The sequence below is a fragment of the Podarcis melisellensis genome (genome assembly GCF_964234715.1).
Source record: "Podarcis melisellensis genome assembly, chromosome: 2".
NCBI classification, from domain to species: Eukaryota; Metazoa; Chordata; class Lepidosauria; order Squamata; family Lacertidae; genus Podarcis; species Podarcis melisellensis.
Window position 1 is genome coordinate 114,436,427 of NC_138529.1, and position 18,697 is coordinate 114,455,123.

General features: G+C 48.1%; 2 protein-coding genes across 2 annotated transcripts in view; one reads left to right on the forward strand and one right to left on the reverse strand.

Moving 5' to 3' along the window:
* LOC309364769 (uncharacterized protein) overlaps positions 1–288 on the forward strand; it is a 46,696-nt gene extending 46,408 nt beyond the window's left edge. Inside the window, exon 5 of the transcript XR_014165877.1 lies at positions 149–288. The gene's annotated coding sequence lies outside the window, so the exon portion shown is untranslated. The remainder of the gene's footprint in view (positions 1–148) is intronic.
* A 289-nt stretch (positions 289–577) lies between these two features.
* LOC309365263 (tripartite motif-containing protein 10-like) lies at positions 578–17,863 on the reverse strand. Its single transcript, XM_081903495.1, has 9 exons — positions 17,821–17,863; positions 16,346–16,450; positions 10,100–10,557; positions 8,325–8,420; positions 6,461–6,691; positions 5,580–5,602; positions 4,008–4,126; positions 3,163–3,195; positions 578–1,098 (listed from the first exon to the last, which is right to left on the reverse strand). The coding sequence occupies exons 3-9, from the start codon at positions 10,514–10,516 to the stop codon at positions 584–586; spliced, it is 1,434 nt and encodes a 477-aa protein (XP_081759621.1). The 5' UTR covers positions 10,517–10,557; positions 16,346–16,450; positions 17,821–17,863; the 3' UTR covers positions 578–583.
* Between the last annotated feature and the right edge of the window lie 834 nt (positions 17,864–18,697).

Genomic DNA, 18,697 nt, shown 5'->3' on the forward strand with positions numbered 1-18,697 from the left:
TTTCGGTAAGCATCCAAAAACAAAAAACCCACACTAGGAATTACATCCTAGGGATGCTCTCCTTTCTAGAAAGGTTCATGAATGATTATTTTGTTTAATTTTTTAAGAAATAGCAAAGCCTTGGAGGCTGGAGCTCAGAACAGCGCAGGCATCTCAACAAAAGCCATGGTGCCCCCCTCCCACAAACGTAGCTGCTTTTTCATTTCAGGGTTGCTACTTGGGTTCAAGGCTTCCACATTTCTAAATTATGCACTAGGAAGAGGTGGGCTTTTTCTTTGGGGTGATGTGAGAAATTTGAAAAAAGTACCTCAGTGATAAGGGCAAGCACTCAATAATTTGTTGTCATCATTAAATAAAATGCTGCTGGTGTGTGAGTATTTCTTTTGGGGGACGACCAATTAAATAAGTTCTCATTAGGTTTTCCATTCATACATACAGTGGGGAAAGAAAGGTCGTTTCTTTGTTCAGGTATCTCACTTTGGTTAGAGAGGGAAGAGAGGTCTGTGGCTCTTGAGATGATGTTGGATTTCAACTCCTATCATTGCCCAACTTCAACTGGGCCTGTGAGGCAGATTTAGTTTCTTCAGGAGATCCTGAGGTGGGTTTTATTTCCCCACAGATAAAAGAAAGGGAGGAGGGTTTCTCCGGAAAAAGAGCCTCCTGCAAATGTGTAGAGTTCAGCTCCTGAGGCAGCGTCAAAAAAAGACACACATCCCCCTTCATAGTCCAGAGTTACCCGGATCCTCCTGGGCTCCTCACTCAGGGAGAGATGGGAAACAGGGGAGGTGCAGGCCAAGTACTTCCCTCCCCACTTCTCCACAGCCCAGATCCCTCCCTCAGGACAAAAGGCAAAGTTGTCCTTTCTCCTCACAGACTCCCTAGCGATCCCCACAACCCATTCTCCCTCACTTCCCACAGTGACTTCCCAGAAATGGCTGCCTGCTGTGAATCCCTCACGTCCCAGCACACAAGGCCCGTTGCTGAACCTCTCAGGATTGTTAGGCAGGCGTGGCTTTTTGTCTCTCCTTCTCACGCTTTTCTGATCCTCGGACAGGATGAGCCTGGGATGGGCTGTGTCTGGATCCAGAGTGACATTTGCTGTTGAGGGAAGATAAGGAAAAGAGAAGAACAGAGAGGCAGAATCAGCCGAGAGTCAGAGATGGGCCTCCTGATCCAATAAACCCCTCTCAAAGAAATGGGACCTCTTTGCGTCACATGCAGGATTGAGACCTTCCCCCCTTCTTCCAGACTCTTATCAGAATAAATATACAGTGGTACCTCAGGTTAAGTACTTAATTCGTTCCGGAGGTCTGTTCTTAACCTGAAACTGTTCTTAACCTGAAGCACCACTTTAGCTAAAGGGGCCTCCTGCTGCCGCCGCGCCGCCAGAGCATGATTTCCGTTCTCATCCTGAAGCAAAGTTCTTAACCTGAGGTACTATTTCTGGGTTAGCAGAGTCTGTAACCTGAAGCATATGTAACCTGAAGCGTATGTAACCCAAGTTGGCTTTTAAATCAGGATTGGGACCCTGCTGTCAATCCAGGCATCTTCCAAGAAGCAAAACCACCCAGTAAACCTTTATTCAGCTCTAAGTGAAGGAGAAGGGGAAAGGGATTGGAAGGGGCAGGGGAGGAAGGAATTTGCCCTCATCTGACACTCTCTGTGAGAAATGGTCATTTGGGGCTTCAGGGATGTGAGGGATGAGAGCCCTCCCAGTTCAGGTAAGGAGAGAACAACCACAAAATCTTTAATGCCCTCGCTAAGGTTACAGTTGAGGAGTGTGTCAGGGCAAACCCATTACAGTGGTACTTTGGTTCTCGAACTTAATCCATTCTGGGAGTCCATTTGACTCCCAATACCATTCGAAAACTAAGGCGCGGCTTCCGATTGACTGCAGGAGCTTCCTGCACTCAAGCGGAAGCCGCGTTGGATGTCCAGCTTCCAAAAAATGTTCGCAAACTGGAACACTTACTTCTGAGTTTGTAGTTTTTGGGAGCCAATTTGTTCAGCAACTAAGCCGTTCAAGAACCAAGGTACCACTGTACCTATTTCTGCTTCAGTTGGAGGTAGTACTAATTCTGGCTCAAGGCTCACATTTCAATCTGGGAAAGAAGCAAAATTAAGCAACCAAGAAGATTTTCTTGCCTTGTGAATTTCTGAACTTTCCTTCCATGTTGTTTTCTTACAAACATGATACCACTTCGTGCACATTTGCTATCCTGAAGCCTGTCAAAGTCTCCCTGGGTTTGACAGTTGTTGTTTTAAAGCTCAGATATTGTACTGAAAGCACACCTGCATTTGTATTTCCGCATGCCTTGAAACAAGATGTGCCTAAACTGGATCTGCCAGTTTGTAGCTTATCTAGTGAAACTTGGCTGTGGTGGGTGCCTATTGGCTAGTGCCAATATCATCACACACATATCCTCCTCCTCCTCCCATCCCCAGAGCAGTTTGGAAACTATTCTTCAATATTTGTATAAATAATAATCATAATTGGTAAATCATGAACATATATGTATAAAAGCAAATGCATGATTTTGCTCTCAGTACATAGCATATTTGCATATAGGGTAGAGGTGGAGCACCCAGCAAAATGTCATCCTGAATGAAACTCTGCAGAGGGACAGAATGCAAAGTTGTGACTGCAAAGATATTACAAAAAGGAGCTGAAGACATTTTATTGTGATGACTGTAATTTTAGATGCTGCTGCTCCCTGGTTTTAGTTATGATGACTGTATTGAACCAAAAAAGAGACACGGAAGAGCTCCAGAAACTGAGTGAATGGGCGGTAAAATGGCAAATGCAATTCAACGAAAGTGATGCATGAAACCTTGGGCTCATAGTAGATAGATTGATGAAGATGTTGACCCAGTGTGCAGCAGAAAAAGGCAATTTCCACGCTAGGTTTCAGACGGTTTTTTGTTCTACAATCAAGCAGTGTATAAACTTTATGAAGTGAAATGAAATGAAATAAATAAAACAAAATAAAATAAACCCATCCTCTGGTCATTCAATGTACGGTACATATGAAGAACTCAAATGCCGCCATAAGGCTATTAACCTATTGATGGTTCCAAAGTCTAAAGAAAAGATTATCTAACCCCCAAAGAAATACCAGTACCCCTCCCTCCTGTGCATTTGGGTCTCCACTGGAAATTTACCTTTCTGAAACTGTAGTTTGAATAACACAGCATCTGAAGAAGAAGAAATATATCAAGTTTAAACACTGCACTGCTATACCTCAATAAAGTATTGATAGAAAAGCAACACAGAATCTGTTGTATCCTTATTTCATGTGGTAGAACAAAGGATTAACAACTTAAGAAGAAAACTGTAAAACTCAGCAATGGTAAACGAGACTTCAAAACAGCAGAATAAAAATATCCCACATTAAATCTGATTGTCTTTGAATGTTCTCCCTGAAATTGGGGTCCATAGCAGAGGGTAGCCCAAGCAATAGCAATCCTATAACAGGATGCAGGGGAGAGATGGAGGCAGCCTTAGTGGTAGGGGAAATTATTAAAGCCAGAATTGTTAAACACCATGAGAAACTAAGCTTTCTGAAGGAGGACTGGCAGAGCTCTCATTCCAAAGGAATTGTAAACAGATGCACAATAGAAGGGGGAAATTCTGCCTTAATATACAGCCTAGTGTGGGTTTTCTTTATTTGTGGCAGTCACAATTTCTTATACCCCATAATTTTTTTCTGAGGAAAATCCAATGATGGCTGGACCACCAAGAGCAGGCACCCCCAAACTCAGTCCTCCAGATGTTTTGGGACTAGAACTCCCATCATCCCTAGCTAACAGGAACAGTGGTCAGGGATGATGGGAATTGTAGTCCCAAAACACCTGGAGGGCCGAGTTTGGGGATGCCTGACCACAAGTATGATGGCCCTACCCCTGTCTACAGCAAGAGCAAAATACAATACAGTAAGCGCCTGGCAAGCTCTATGTTGGTCTTAAATAATGCCGAGCATAAACTCCTTGCAACCATTCTTCAATACCTTTGAACTGCTTTATCACGTCCTGCAGATGGAGATTCACATCACAAAATCTGGAGGTCTTCCATTTTAGCTTTAGAGGGAAAGCCAGTAGATTCTGCAGTCTCTCTCTTTTCTCATACCTGATGAAAAAGAACGTTAAACTTTCAAAGCCATAATTCCTAGTAAAGGAAAAGAAAAAAGAGGAGGAAGAAAATGGTAGAAAGCCTAGAGGGGCAGGCAGGCGCAGAGGAAGAGATTTCCCCTTACTACAGACTTCACAGCCAGACATTGGAGGGCCAGAATAGCTACCCCAGGCCTCTGAGTCCCCCCCCCCATGTACATCTATTCAACACCATCAGGTAATATTGTAATACTCAGTTTCTCTGCCCCAACTTCACTTCATTGATTTCCACAAGAAAGCAGCACGAATTATCCTGAGTGCGACGACATCACAACACACATTTCCTTTCTCTAGATGTCACCAGTGAAGGTGTGGAGAAGAAAAAGATGGCTGCTGTGACCTTTAATCTGAACTTGAGTGGTACATGGGGGTTTGCTGGAGAGTGACTGAACTGGTATATCTTGAGGGGAACAACTAAAACACTGGTTGCTCCAAAGAATGTAACTTTCTCCTGTTGTGTGGAAGTATAGAGTAGCCACTTTCTTAGCAAGACTGTTTCTCCAGGCTGCTGGTATCATGGTTGGACAACTTAGATTACTTTTGCTCTAGCACCAGATGGTCTCAGAGGCTGAGGTAGTTCTCCCACAGATGTACAACAAAATCAAATTTTCCAGTAGGGAAGGAATTCCAAAGAGCTCTGTGCAAGGGACAACAGAGAAGAAACTGATCCTCCAGGACCCTCACCCACAGAGCCCCTGGTGTGTCTCAAAGCCTTGTTCTATCTCCCCCACAACAGTCTTCAGTGAAAGAGTTTTAAATATAGCAGGTGAAAAAGCCCTCATGAGAAACAGCTTCCTGCCCTCTCAGGCAAATGCTGCCACACCGAGGCAGTGGTAGTCAGGGTCTGTCATGGAAGCAGAGCAGTTCATGGGCCCTCTCCATGCCTGGTGTGGTCAAGGGTGTGCCTCTGAGGTGCCTATTCCTTCAGTCAGTGGCCGTTCTCAGTGTCCTTGGCTATGACACATGACAGGTGGTGACGTGAGACAGGCAGGCAGCCCAGGCCAACCAGAATTAAGCCTTCCCACTGCTGAGGTGCTGGCTCAGGAAGATGGGAACCACTCACTCCAGCACCCGCTGCCTGAGGCCTTTGTTCCATTGCTCAAAACAAAATCCAACTTTGCCTTCCTTATGGCTTTTGAAGAGCAAGTCAATGAATACAACATCCAACAGGAGCCTCCAGCAATGTGTGATTGGGGGAGGGAGGAAGCAGTGTTTTGGTCCTTATTCTTGGGTTGAGAATAGGAGTGCTACAAGTTCAAAAGAGAGGCTCCTGTGCGCGCCAGTGAAATGATACAGAGGGTGGAGTCCTACTGTCTCTTTGTTGGGCGCCTGGAGGGCCAAGAGTTTTGTCCTTCTGGACTTTCCCCAGCCTTATGGAGTGATGCTAATGGAAATAAGCAGGATCCACTCACCTCTGCAAGGTGCTTCTCACATCCTAGAGGGGGAAAGAGAAAGGAATTCACTGCACACCACAGGTCACATTATGAAACCCCTTCAGCCATGGGATGGATGGACTCTGGCCCTCTGGTGTCAGTCTGCCTAGCACACACAAATGTCCGTGGTCGTGGAGGGGGGAGTGAGCCCCCTTGACCCTTACAATGTAACGGAGGTGCAGAAGCCCTTTCATGCTGAAGCTGGTGGCTGACAGGGGTGGAAATCGTTGTTTGGTGGCTGGTGAGGCAGGGCTCCGGGCTCTGAAACTCCATCATGAGACATCCTCGATCTACAACTGATTAACGCTGCAAATTCCCCTTAAATTTGGACAATCGGATCAAAGTGAAGGGGCACCCTTGTTGACAAGATGTCAGCAAAGCTGCCGGAGATTGATTGAATGTGGCATGAAGATCAAAAAGATGGATTAACTTTGTTGCATGCACTTGCAAAGTTGTTTGATTAAAGGGAAAAGACAGAGCTGTGTTATTGCAAAGGTTCCCCGGGGACTACTCTGTTCTCACCCCAGACCTGTGGATAAGACTCTAGAATGGAGAATATGGGTTACAACTGGATATGAAAAAGCATCTGCGTGGAATAAGAAAGTTGCTTTTGTTAATTAAAGCTGTTGGTGTACTAAAATGAGCTTCATGGGTATAAGTTTCATTTTCCCCTCAGCACTTGACATGCTCCGTTGGTGCTGCTCTGTGACAGGGTCTTTTTAGTGCTGGTTCCCTAGTTGTGGAAGGTCCTCCATCAGCTGAGTCTCTTTACTACTTGTATAGATGCAAGAGGGACATAAAGGGTTGGAGAAAGCCTCATCCCCAAGTTGAGCCTTTGGCTGTTCCTGCCACCATCTTACCTGTAGGAGTTCACTTGCTGGCTGCTGACTCTTCTCCTCCATCTCCTGGATGATCCTCTCAAGAGAGGAGAGTTCCCTGGAGAGTCTGGCCAGCTGCTCACCTCTTCTCCCTTCAATCTCCTTCTCCACCTCTTCGATCTGAATCAGCAGGTGTACTTCTTGTTCTTCAAGAAACCGGTACAGTTTTCTGAACTTCTCCATTATCTTCTGCCTCTCGGTTTCTGTTAATTTCTGCAAGAAGCAGGAAGAAAGAGAATAAGAGTCTGGAATATGGTCTCAGTCTTTACAACATCAGGAGTAAAGTTATGAAAATTCCACTGGGAGGACACTTCCTTTTTTTCAAAGACATGAAACCAATGCTAAGGGCTTAACCACATTTCTTCTTAAATTTGAGTTTTCTCTGGACATTCGCTTGAATTTAGCAGCAAGCGGCAGTTTTCACTGGGAAGGTGTGGGGCAAGGGGAAACCTGCTTGGACTCATGCTTTCTAGGCTCAGGACAAGTGGAAGTGTGGACAAGCCCTCAGTTGATAAGGAAGTCCTCTTCTTCAGGTTTTAAAGTAAACACAGTAGGGAGGCAGCAGGGTTGAACACACTAGCTCTGCCCTATCCCTTGCCATTTCTGTTGCCATCCACCTTGTGGAAGCAATGAGTTTTTTTTTCTATCTATGGACGTTCCTGGTACAGTTCTGAACTTGGCATAATTTGCTTTCTACATTGTTCAGAGAGTTTCCATGGACATAAAACAGTCCTCACTTCACACTGGCTACTAAGCCCCTTGGGATTGCCAATCAGACGTTCCGTGCAACAGGGTGAGCTCCCGTTGCTCTATCCCAGCTCCTGCCAACCTAGCAGTTCAAAAGCACACCAGTGCAAGTAGATAAATAGGTACCACTGTGGCAGAAAGGTAAACGACATTTTTGTATGCTCTGGTTTCTGTCACGGTGTCCCATTCCACCAGAAGCGGTTTACTCATGCTGGCCACATGACCCGGAAAACTGTCTGTGGACAAACGCCGGCTCCCTCGGCCTGAAAGTGAGATGAGTGCCCAAACCCCATAGTCGCCTTTGACTGGACTTAACTGTCCAGGGGTCCTTTACCTTTACCTTTCTTTCATGACTAGTAAATTACTAGAAACAGAGGAGAAGCGGGGCGGATCTAGCCTGTACACCCCCAGCACTGCTCTGTTTACTTTAAAGTCTTGAGTCGACTTGAGCTTCCTAAAGATTAGATAGTGCACATTTAGAAAGACATTTCTTTTAGAATCTGTAAGGCAAATCAGAAGGTTGCAACTAATTTATGTTCTGTGTATCTGAGCTGCCTCATGGGGAAGAGTTTCAGTTCAGCTTGGTTTCAAATGCAAAATTACCCCATTAGCAGTTTCTGGGGGAAAACGTGCAGAGAGAAACTCAGTAATTTTTTGAAATTCACATTTCTTTGAATTTTGAAATGCAGTTCTTCAGCCAAGTAATAACTACAGAAATGCATATACTAAGGTAAAGTGTGCCTTAAAATGCATTAAGGCATAGAAAAAGGAATAATATTAGGGGAAATTGCTTTGCAAAAAATGTGTATACTAGGCAAAACTGCATGCAACTACTACTACTATTATTTTCTTATACCCCACCCATCTGACTGAGTTGCCCCGGCCACTCTGTGTGGCTTCCAGCAAAAATACTAGGGGGGTGGGGAGACCACATCAAACATGAAAAGGTGCCTTCAGATGTCTACAAAAAGTTATATAATTATATAACTCTTTATAAAACTATATATATTTGTTTAAAACATGTTAGCAGAAATTGCACAAAGATGCTGATTGATTTTCATGAGGACTTTAAAAAAAAACTACTCCTAGTGACACTTACAAGGAGATCTTGGCTTTCTTTTTCCATGTCAGCTTGACAGGCCAGAATTGTTTCTCTCTCTTTCCTCAGAATCTCCAGATGGCTGCAGATCAGTCCCTAAAGAGGAAACGAAAGCTCAGATTGTGATTGCGACTGAGAGTAGCATCTGCAAATTTGTTGTTGTTTAGTCATTTAGTCATGTCCGACTCTTCGTGACCCCATGGACCAGAGCACGCCAGGCACTCCTGTCTTCCACTGCCTCCCACAGTTTGGTCAAACTCATGCTGGTAGCTTCGAGAACACTGTCCAACCATCTTGTCTTCTGTTGTCTCCTTCTCTTTGTGCCCTCCATCTTTCCCAACATCAGGGTCTTTTCTAGGGAGTCTTCTCTTCTCATGAGGTGGCCAAAGTATTGGAGCCTCAGCTTCATGATCTGTCCTTCCTGTGAGCACTCAGGGCTGATTTCCTTAAGAATGGAGAGGTTTGATCTTCTTGCAGTCCATGGGACTCTCAAGAGTCTCCTCCAGCACCATAAAAGCACACTTTTTAATGAGAACTAAGAACTGTGTCTCCTCACCCTGATCTAACCCCTGATCCCCAGTTGCTGCTATGTTGTGGAGAAAAGGTTTTCATTTGAAGGGTCAGAAGTAAATACAGCAGTGACTCTCCAGTGTATTTGCTTCTGAATACTGGAAACCTCAGGAGGGGGCAGTGCTGTTGTGCTCAGGTCCCACCTAATGGCTTCCCAGAAGGGTTACCTGGCTGTCTGACCACTGTGATAAGAGGATGCTGGTCTAGATGGGCCTTTGACCTGACCCAGCCTGGCTCTCCTTATATTATGGTGCTTGATCTGGAAGGATATGAAACTTGAGGTTTCGGAGGTTTCATCCAGCATGTGTTAGCTTTTGGAAAGTCCTGGATTAAATGCCAATGGCCTCACTGCTAATCTTAAATGAGATTGTTTACTAACACATCTGCATCCAGCATAGTTTTGTATTTTTAAGAAATTTGAGTGCTGTCTTCTCTCCGCGCCAGCTGGTGGCTGGTATATGACTGTTTAGTAGCATATTTTTCTTTCTTTCTTTTTTAAAAACATTGTCACCTAGTGTAGGGATGATCGCGGAGTGAGGAGTGGGGTCCGGAGGGAGCACACTCCCCACCCGCAGGCAGCCTCAGCCTGCCAGCACGCGTGACCTTGGGGTGCGGAGCACACACAACCCTCACAGACAAAGCCATGGCTGTCTGAACATCGTTGCCTCTGTCTAACCTTTTGTGGTCTCAGTAGTCTGCGGTGTCCTGTCTGTAACCTTTGTCTCTGAGACCTTTTGTCTCCTTTGTCATACACTGTGCAAGGGGAAAGTGACGCGGTGGAAACAGGTGCCAAAATAACTTTGTACCACCCCACGATCTCGGGACCGGAAGATGTGTAAAGGTCACAGCCCAAAATGTATCTGCCTGGTTTGCATATTTGTCTCAATAAAAGGAGGCTCCACAGGGCTGGCCAGCAGCTTGCATGCAGCTCACCTGTGCGCAGCTCACCTGCTTTATCAACTCCTGCCTCATGTCCATCACTTCAACCTAGCTCAGGATTAAGGTTTTTAATATTTTACAGCATTTTATATTTTATTGGTGGTGGGGTTCTCCTAAAAACTTACAGTTGTTCTGTGTGCTTCCAGGCTGTTTAACCATACACAATAACATATCTAATTGCCACGGGAATTGCTTTCAAGCCACATTGCAATATTTCACAAAAAATTGAAAGGATTGCATTACTAAGTGTCAAGATAATTTCCTACCTTGTATTCCTGGACAGCCTCTTCCTCAAGCACCACAGTGTGCGATTTGTGTTCTGGGGATCGTTCACAAGACACACAAACCAATTTTTCATCTTCTTTGCAGAACAGTTCAAGGTACTTCTTGTGTTTCACACACATATCCTTTCCCCCTTTATTTAACTGCAGGAGTTTAATTTTTTCTACTATACTTGCCAGCTGCCAATTGGGGCGGAAACTCCCTCTCTGCATTTGGGCTCTGCAGATGGGACACTCCAAGTGCCCCATAGCCTGTTCTTCCCATATCCTGCAATAATTGGTGACGCAGCCCTGACAATAGTTGTGTCCACAGTCCAAAGTCACTGGATCTGTGAGGTAGTCCTTGCAGATGGGACACAAGGCGTCCTGGTCCATGTCCACAGATGGTGATGCTGAGGCCATAGTGGGTGAAGAGTTTGCGGCTTTGTTGATAGAAAGGGAAGCTGTAATATGACAAAGTAAAGAGAAGCAGCTTGAGCAGGGCAGAAACCTGCAAAAACCACTGGGCAATAAAGATTTCCAAATCTCTCTTGTGGGAGTGAGTGTGGCTCACTGTGGCTGAAATAAGAATATTGAGAGGTCCCTTCAAGGGGTTCACCTTCTTAAGGAAGACTGGACCTTCGGAGAGAGCGCACCTTTTAAGGCTCAAACCGGCCAGGAAATGAACAGAGACCAGACCAGGATATATGAAAGCAAAGCGGCTATAAGCCTGATCTTTATTAAAGCTGTTGCAACAGGGTGCACCCCCACACGCAGGAGAGAGGAGGAGGACTCAGGACAAAGGTGTGCAAGCCCTTATATGGACTTTGAAATTGCCTACCCTGTAGCTCAAGACCACCCCCAGAAAGATCATACATACATCACAGAAGGGGTGTAGCCCAAGACCACCCCTAAATACATCATACGTACATCAGAGAAGGGGTGTAGCCCAAGACCACCCTTTGCTTGACACTAAAATGGCGCAAATATATGTCGGATTTGTTTGTTTTCTGAAAACATCCCTGTTATGTACTGAATTGAATAGGATTCAGAATGCAGCAGTCTGATTGGTCCTAGAACAATGCAGCAATATGATTGGTTGGCAGGAACCACCCAATCATGCTCCAGATAGAAGTGAATCCACAACCTGATTGGCTTACAGTAGAATTCCAGAATTAGCCAATCATGTGCAGCCCATTGTGTAAATAATGTATATAAAGCAGATACTTTGAGGGGACATTCATTCATTCCTCCTCACCACTATGAGCTGAATAAAGAGCATGAAATCACTTTGCGACTCTGAGTATATTTCACTGGCGACGAAGGTGGGATCCCGCTGAGCTGACTGCCACACACAGCACCGCAGCACCGCCACCTGCCGCACCGTTGCCTCGCACCGTGTATCCAGGCTTCAGCTCCGGGACACAAGGAACTCAGAATGGCAACCGACAGCAGCTTCTCGTCGTTCAACCCAGCATCTGGAGACTGGGAAGCATACGCCTCCCGTTTCACCTTCCTCCTAGAAGCCAAAGGGATCACCGATGAAGAAGACGCCAAGAAGAGGGCAATATTCTTCAGCGTTTGCGGAGAGGAGACGTTTGAAATCGCCCGGGCTCTCCTTGCACCTGAAGACGTCGCTACTGTTCCATACAAAACAATAATGGAACAGCTGAAGGGGCACTTTTCGCCGCAGCCCTCAGTGGTGGCTCGTCGAAATGCCTTCTACGCAAAGCGGCAAGCCCCTGGGGAAACCATAACTGGGTTTGTGACCTCTCTCCGCCAAGCTGCCCGGTTCTGCAACTTCTCAGAGCTGGAGAACATGCTTCGTGACCGCCTCGTCGGTGGCCTGAAGGATGAGAAGCTGCAACGATGCCTCTACGCTAAGAAGAACCTAACGTTCCAGGTCGCTCTGGAGGAGGCCCTGGCAACGGAAGCTGCCGAGAGGTCGACGCAAGAGGCACGGCCAAGCCAGCCGTCCCAACCGAGGGTCCACCACGAAGACCTCACCAACGACTCAGGATCCGACAGGGAGGAGGTGCACCGAGTACAGCAGTGCACTCAAGCAGCCCACATACCACAGCTGCCTCGACGAGAAGGAGGGAACTGCGCAAGCTGTGGAGAAAGTCACGAGAGGAGGACCTGCCGTTTCCGCAACGCAGAGTGCAGGCAGTGCAGAAAATTGGGACATATCGCCCGGGTGTGTCGGGCTCGGCCCACCCGACACCAGGCATCAGATGACCAATCCAAGAGCCCCAGGTCCCGGGGCCCAACGCACCAAGGCAACTCAACGGAGCTCACGGACTTCCAGGTATACCAGTTGCCCCACCCCAACGTAGAGAAAATTTATGTAGAGGTACGGATAGAGGGGGCCCCATGCTGCATGGAGCTTGACACGGGTTCAACTCTATCCATAATCTCGGCAAGGACCTTAAGGAAACTGTGCCCTACTGGGGGTCCCAAACTCAGGCCGGCCCAATTCACCCTCCGGGACTTCCAGAAACGTAAGGTCCCCACAATGGGGGTGGGGACCTTCAGGGTGCAATACAGAGGGCGGACGCGGCAACTGGACTTGCTTGTGGTCAAGGGCCCCTACATTAGCTTACTGGGATTGGCATGGTTTGGACCACTGGGGCTAGCCATCACCGGGGTGAACCACATGAGCTTACAAGTGGATGTGGATGCCATATGCAAGGAATTTCCGGGGGTTTTCCATGGGAAATTAGGACAGTATACGGGCCCCCCATTGCTCTACAGCTTGACCCTGCAGTACGACCGGTCAGGCTCAAGGCCCGCCGGGTCCCATTCGCCCTGAAACCCCGTATAGATGAGGAATTGGACCGACTCGTGGAGCAAGGAGTGCTGGAGCCGGTGCCTAATGCCCCCTGGGAAACCCCAATCGTCACACCCGTCAAGCCTAATGGTTCGGTCCGCATCTGCGCAGACTACAAATGTACCATAAACAAGGCCCTCACAGCCCATGCATACCCAGTGCCAGTGGTCAGCCATGTCCTTACCACCCTGGCTGGGTCAAAAATTTTTGGCAAGCTGGACTTGGCCCAAGCATATCAACAGCTGCCAGTAGATGAGGCTACAGCAGAGGCACAGACGATTGTGACGCACAGAGGAGCGTTCAGGGTAAAGCGGATGCAATTCGGGGTCAGCGTGGCACCAGGCATATTCCAGAATCTAATGGACTCTCTCCTTAAAGGGATTCCTGGTGTCACCCCCTTCTTCGATGATGTGTTGATTGCCGGGCCCACACCCGAGGAGTTTGAGGACCGCCTCCGCACTGTTCTGCACCGTTTCCAGATGGCGGGTCTCAAGGTGAAGCGGGAAAAATGTCTACTAGGAGTGCCTCAGGTGGACTTTCTGGGATTTATGGTGGATGCAGAAGGGGTCCACCCAACTGGGGACAAGGTACGGGCCATTTGTGATGCCCCAGCGCCCAAGAACAAGACTGAACTTCAGGCCTTCTTGGGACTATTGAACTTTTACCATTCCTTCCTTCCCCACAAGGCGGCGGTAGCGGAGCCCCTACACAGACTCCTGGACAAGCGGGCTCCTTGGGTGTGGGGCCAGCGCCAGGAGGCCGCATTCCAGGCAGTCAAGGACTTGCTTGTCTCAAACTCGGTCTTGGCACACTTCGACGAGAGGCTGCCAGTTGTGCTAGCATGCGACGCCTCACCCTATGGCATTGGCGCTGTCCTGGGACACCAACTCCCAGATGGAAGAGAGGTACCGGTGGCATACTTTTCCCAGGCACTCAACGAAACCGAGCGGAACTACTCGCAAATCGACGAGGGTCTGGCAATCGTGAAGGGAGTAAAAAAATTCCATGATTTCTTGTACGGGCGGCCCTTCACTGTGGTGACTGACCACAAGCCGTTGCTGGGCTTGTTTGCCCCCGAAAAGCAGACCCCCCAAGTGCTGTCTCCTCGTGTCCTCAGGTGGTCAATTTTCCTTGCCAGCTACCAGTATGCACTGATTCACCGCCCTGGAAAGGCGATGGGCCATGCGGACGCCCTCAGCAGGCTACCACTACCGGAAACAGGCCCCGACCCAGCACCTGCACAAGAGGTTATGAGCCTGGAGCTGCTTCCCGACCGCCCCATTCAGGCACAAGAAGTTGCACACCATTCCAAGAAAGATAGGGTCATCTCCCAGGTCCTGGACTGGGTGTGGAGGGGATGGCCCAGCAGCAGCCCCGGGCCAGAATTCGCCGGCTACACAACCCGCAAACATGAACTGTCAGCCCACAAGGGGTGCCTGTTATGGGGAAGCAGGGTCGTTGTTCCCCAGCCCCTCCGCAAAAGGGTCCTCACAGCCCTACACGAGACACACCCTGGGGTAGTAAGAATGAAAGCCCTTGCCAGGAGTTATGTGTGGTGGCCGGGGATCGACGGAGAGATAGAGGCCTGGGTCAAACACTGCCAGGCCTGCCAAGAATCCCGCCCAGATCCCCCAAGGGCCCCAGTCCAGTCCTGGGAGTCCGCCCAAGCACCATGGTCACGCCTGCATGTGGACTTCGCTGGCCCCTTTCAGGGGAAAACATTCTTCATAGTGGTGGACTCCTACACCAAATGGCTGGAAGTCGCACTGGTACCGTCCACTTCTACGTCCGCAGCCATCCGGGTACTACGCAGGCTGTTTGCAACCCACGGGCTCCCTGACACTCTCGTCTCAGACAACGGGACTGCATTTACATCAGGAGAATTTCAAACCTTCACAGCGCAGAACGCCATCCGCCACATCTGTTCGGCGCCATTCCACCCAGCCACTAATGGCCAAGCAGAACACATGGTGCGGACCACCAAGGACACCCTTCGCCGCATGACGCAAGGGGATTGGGAGTACCGCCTTGCCACATTCCTTCTAGCACAGCACAGCACCCCCAGCTCAACGACTGGCCGGAGCCCCGCTGAACTACTAATGGGTCGGCGCCTTGCAATCAGATTGGACCGCCTTCACCCCGATAGAGCTCAGGATGAGGTAGGGGTGGGGGAAGGCAGGAACCCCCGGACCTTCGAGGCCCAGGACCCAGTGTACGCAAAGAATTTTGGGGCAGGCCCTGCATGGGTACCTGCCACAGTCACCAGGGTCACTGGGCCCGTGTCGTACGAGGTGCTAACAGATGGGGGGCAATGCTGGCGCCGCCACTGCGACCAGATACGGCGACGATTCCCGGGAGAAAACCAGGAGGAGGAGGACAGGTCAAGGGAGTCCCAAGGGAACAGTGGGGCAGTGAGGCCCATAGAGCAGCAGGGGCAAGCAGGAGAGGCAGAATCAGTAAATACAGAGAGGACCCGTGAGGCCGAAAGGACACCAGAACCAGAACTACGACTGAGCGAGCAGGTTGCACCAGACCAAACAGCCCCATCTCAGCCAGCATCCTTGGAACACGAGCCAGAACCTGAACCCCGGACCAGGGAACACCCCAGGCCGCAACGCACACGTAGGCCGCCGGCGTACCTTCAGGACTATGAATGCGACCTCCCGGGCAGGACTGGAACTTAGAGGGGAGGGGTGTTATGTACTGAATTGAATAGGATTCAGAATGCAGCAGTCTGATTGGTCCTAGAACAATGCAGCAATATGATTGGTTGGCAGGAACCACCCAATCATGCTCCAGATAGAAGTGAATCCACAACCTGATTGGCTTACAGTAGAATTCCAGAATTAGCCAATCATGTGCAGCCCATTGTGTAAATAATGTATATAAAGCAGATACTTTGAGGGGACATTCATTCATTCCTCCTCACCACTATGACCTGAATAAAGAGCATGAAATCACTTTGCGACTCTGAGTATATTTCAGTCCCTATACGGTCACAAGCAAAGTGCACGATGCTGGCACTCTAAACTCACTATGAAAGCAGAGAGCAACTGAAAAACAAAGAACAGGAAACCAGTAAAGTCACATCTGTCTCCTGTCTTCCGTGAGACTTCCAACAGCCTGGGATCTCTGGAATACAAAACAAGTCTTGTGACTCCAAAGCACTGCACAGTGGCACAAACAGAAACTAACAATATAGGCACCAGTCAAGCCTCTCAGAAAACTGCCAGGGGGCTGGGAGCATCTGTGGAGGAAGTGATTTTCATCAAGACTGCTGGAGAAGGAAAGGAAAGGGTTGGTCCCAGCGAACATTTTACCAACCCTGACCAGTATTTCCTAGCATGAGACATTTTTAGCATCCTGTCTAGCCTGGCCTTTTGCTTCAAACAGAGACTGGGGTCCAATTGTAAAATACTCACCCCTCAACTAGCCGTGTCTTGTGAACAGGGATCTGGGTTGATGAACAAGAGGTTCTGAAGTTTTTGCTTCCTCCTGGTCACTTCCTGTTCCCACGCACTTTATTTCTGAGGGGACACAGGTTATTTTATGTTACAGATGTAACCACAACTAGAGTTTACACTCTGCTCCTGGATGAGCTTGATTTCCGTCACTGTTGGGGTCATTCATTTTCAGAAAACTGTCTTCCTGAGTTTCTTCATGCAAGATGAAACTCTGGCTGTGAAGCTGGATTGTTCACACAGGTGCAAAGATCAGACAGCAAAGTCATGGACGTTTGCAGCACTCTATGTGAGTGCGAGTAAGAGAGAGTTTTGATTTTGATTTGCTGAGAGGATGCAAGCGGATCTTCCGCTGTAGGGATCCACAGCAGTCTCTGTAAATAGCAACCATTAAGCAAAATGACAGGCAATAAAGCAATCTGCTTAGACCAGGGGTCTGCAACCCGCGGCTCCGGAGCCGCATGTGGCTCTTTTACACCTTTGCTGCGGCTCCGGGGCGGATACTAGCGAGGGGAGGAGGCGCATTGTGCGCCCCGACACTCCCCACTGTGGCGGGTGCTGTACTGGCTGTGACGTCACATGGGGGCGGTGCGTGCGTTAGTCACTCACCGTCCCGACGTCACCTTCCCGCCCACTGTCAGATCACGGCTCCGGAGATATATTTGTTGTAAATGTCGCAATGGTTTTGCGGCTCCCAGATTTTTTTTTTTCCTTCGGAAACGGGTCCAAGTGGCTCTTTTTGTCTTAAAGGTTGCAGACCCCTGGCTTAGACAACTGTGTGTTGCTCATCAATCCAGACTCAGGTCCGATTGCCTCACTCTTAGCTGCAAACTGTATTTCACCTCTGCTCAAAATCTGGTCGGAAGTGTGCCAGGCAAATCTGTTTATGGCAGCCTTCACGCCATAAACACCAACAGTCACCCTGTAGGATGGTGCGTCCTGCAAGTGTAACACCCATTTCCTCTTTGCCCTTTCAGCTGCAGCTCTGACAGGGTGGGTGAGAATGCAAACACACTTCATGCTTCCCTTTTTCTCTTTTTCAAAGCACACGGTCAAATTATACAAAGCCCAGCTTTGGTGAAAGCTTCTCTTTGTCAGAAAGAAGAAATGAGGCAGAAAGTCTCTGTTAATAGATCTATATTAGGTGGCAGGATCCACAGGGGCAGCAAATCTGGCCTCCAAGGAATGCATGATTGCGGTACATCCTTGGAGGTCGGATCTGGTACCTCCTCGGCAGCCCCCCATCCCAGTGCCTCCTCTGCAGTGGCCTCTCAGTGAACAGGAGAGGCTGCTGATCTCCTCCCAACCCAAGGCAGGAAATGAGGAGGGGTTTCCTGGGGTCTGGTCCTGGCCAGTGTGATTCAGAGCGGGCCCCTTCCCAACATGTTAAATTGGATGCAGCCATTTCCCACAATTTAATCTAGAAATGTACTGACCTTGGACTGCAGAGCAATGGCATCCACCATGAATTCGTTGCAAATGAGAGGAAGTGATGTTTCCCCTTTTCTGTTGTTTGTTTGTTTTTTGCAAAACAGTTTCGATTTTGGACGCTGTTTCTCTCCTCCCCCATTTCCTTTCCACTGCTCCCAAGGTTGCCTTTGATGCTTGAGTTGGGCTGGCTCTCCTTGTGTCACTCGCTATGAGTTCCAAGGGAAAGCAACATGGATCTCTGCCTGGTCTAGAAGAGAAAACCTGTGGGCTTCAGAGAGATGCCCTGCTGGCTACTGTGAGAGAGGTTCCTGGACTGTGGAAATGTAAAGAGAAAGAAGTTTCTTTTTATCATATGTGGTGGTCTTGTAGTAAGGTTAAAGCTTACTGGGAAATGATATATAATGAATTGAAAAAGATGTTTAAAATAACTTTGGGGGAAAACCAGAAGCTTTTCTCTTGGGAATTATAGGGTAAAAACAACCTAAACAGTAAATAAACTTATTCATGTATGCTACCACAGCAGCAAAAATGTTACTTGCCCCCAAATGGAAAGAAGTAATCCCAGCGAAAGAAGAATGGATACAAAAACTTATGGGATATGCGGAAATGGCGAAACTTACCAGGAGAATAAAAAATCAAGGCAACAAGCTTTTTATAAAAGAAAGGAAATGGTTTGTGGAGTATGTACAGATAAAATTGTAAACGGTAAAAAACATTCCAGTTACAGATAGGTAGCCGTGTTGGTCTGCCATAGTCAAAACAAAACAAAACAAATTTTTTTCCTTCCAGTAGCACCTTAAAGACCAACTAAGTTAGTTCTTGGTATGAGCTTTCGTGTGCATGCACACTTCTTCAGATACACTGAAACAGAAGTCACCAGAC